The 626-nt window shown below is 47.9% G+C and overlaps 1 protein-coding gene across 1 annotated transcript; it reads right to left on the reverse strand.

Annotated features, from left to right (window-relative positions):
* Positions 1-89: 89 nt before the first annotated feature.
* PPTG_24921 (hypothetical protein) lies at positions 90-318 on the reverse strand (the record flags this gene model as incomplete). Its single annotated transcript, XM_008918922.1, has 2 exons — positions 90-150; positions 224-318. The coding sequence occupies 2 exons, from the start codon at positions 316-318 to the stop codon at positions 90-92; spliced, it is 156 nt and encodes a 51-aa protein (XP_008917170.1).
* Between the last annotated feature and the right edge of the window lie 308 nt (positions 319-626).

Below are 626 nucleotides of genomic sequence, written 5' to 3' on the forward strand. Positions count from 1 at the left end.
AGCCGTAGTCGAAAACCAGTTCCTCACCAACAGCGTCCACAACTTTGGATCGACTGTAGCCACAACATCGAGCACGAAACCTTGGTTTTTCACACTTTCTTGGAGATCATTTGGTCTGCGCTGTTCCTGCTTTGCAGTTGTGACCGCTGCCTGAAATGAACGCGTGAGGTCAACAGGGATTACGAAGTTATGCATGTAATCCTTTGGCCGCAGTGCTTCCCACTGGCACTCAATATTGCGTGATCGCAGATAAGGGTCTTCAAGTTGAACGGGATACTTGTCTAACATCTCCAGCACAAATTTCAAGTTCGACGTCATACCAGAAGCTGGTTTAACGACACAGTGAGACCAGTCGGATACTTGTGAACAGCAAGCCGATATTGGTTACGATTGAGTTTGGTTTGCCGAAGCTGCTTTGTTGTCACCCTGGAGTTTCCGCGACGCTGCGGTTTAGGGACATTTATAATATTAACTGCGCGGATTGGAATGGCTGCAACTTTCTCTTCGGGCTGTTCTTCGGTTTTACTGGAATTGCTGGCGTCACCAACCTTCTTGCTAAGTGCTACATCGGAAGGTGGGTACGGTGATGAAGAACTATCTTGTAGTTTTGTGCGTTGTGTCGGTGG

This window comes from Phytophthora parasitica (genome assembly GCF_000247585.1).
Source record: "Phytophthora parasitica INRA-310 unplaced genomic scaffold supercont2.377, whole genome shotgun sequence".
Taxonomy (NCBI): domain Eukaryota; phylum Oomycota; class Peronosporomycetes; order Peronosporales; family Peronosporaceae; genus Phytophthora; species Phytophthora nicotianae.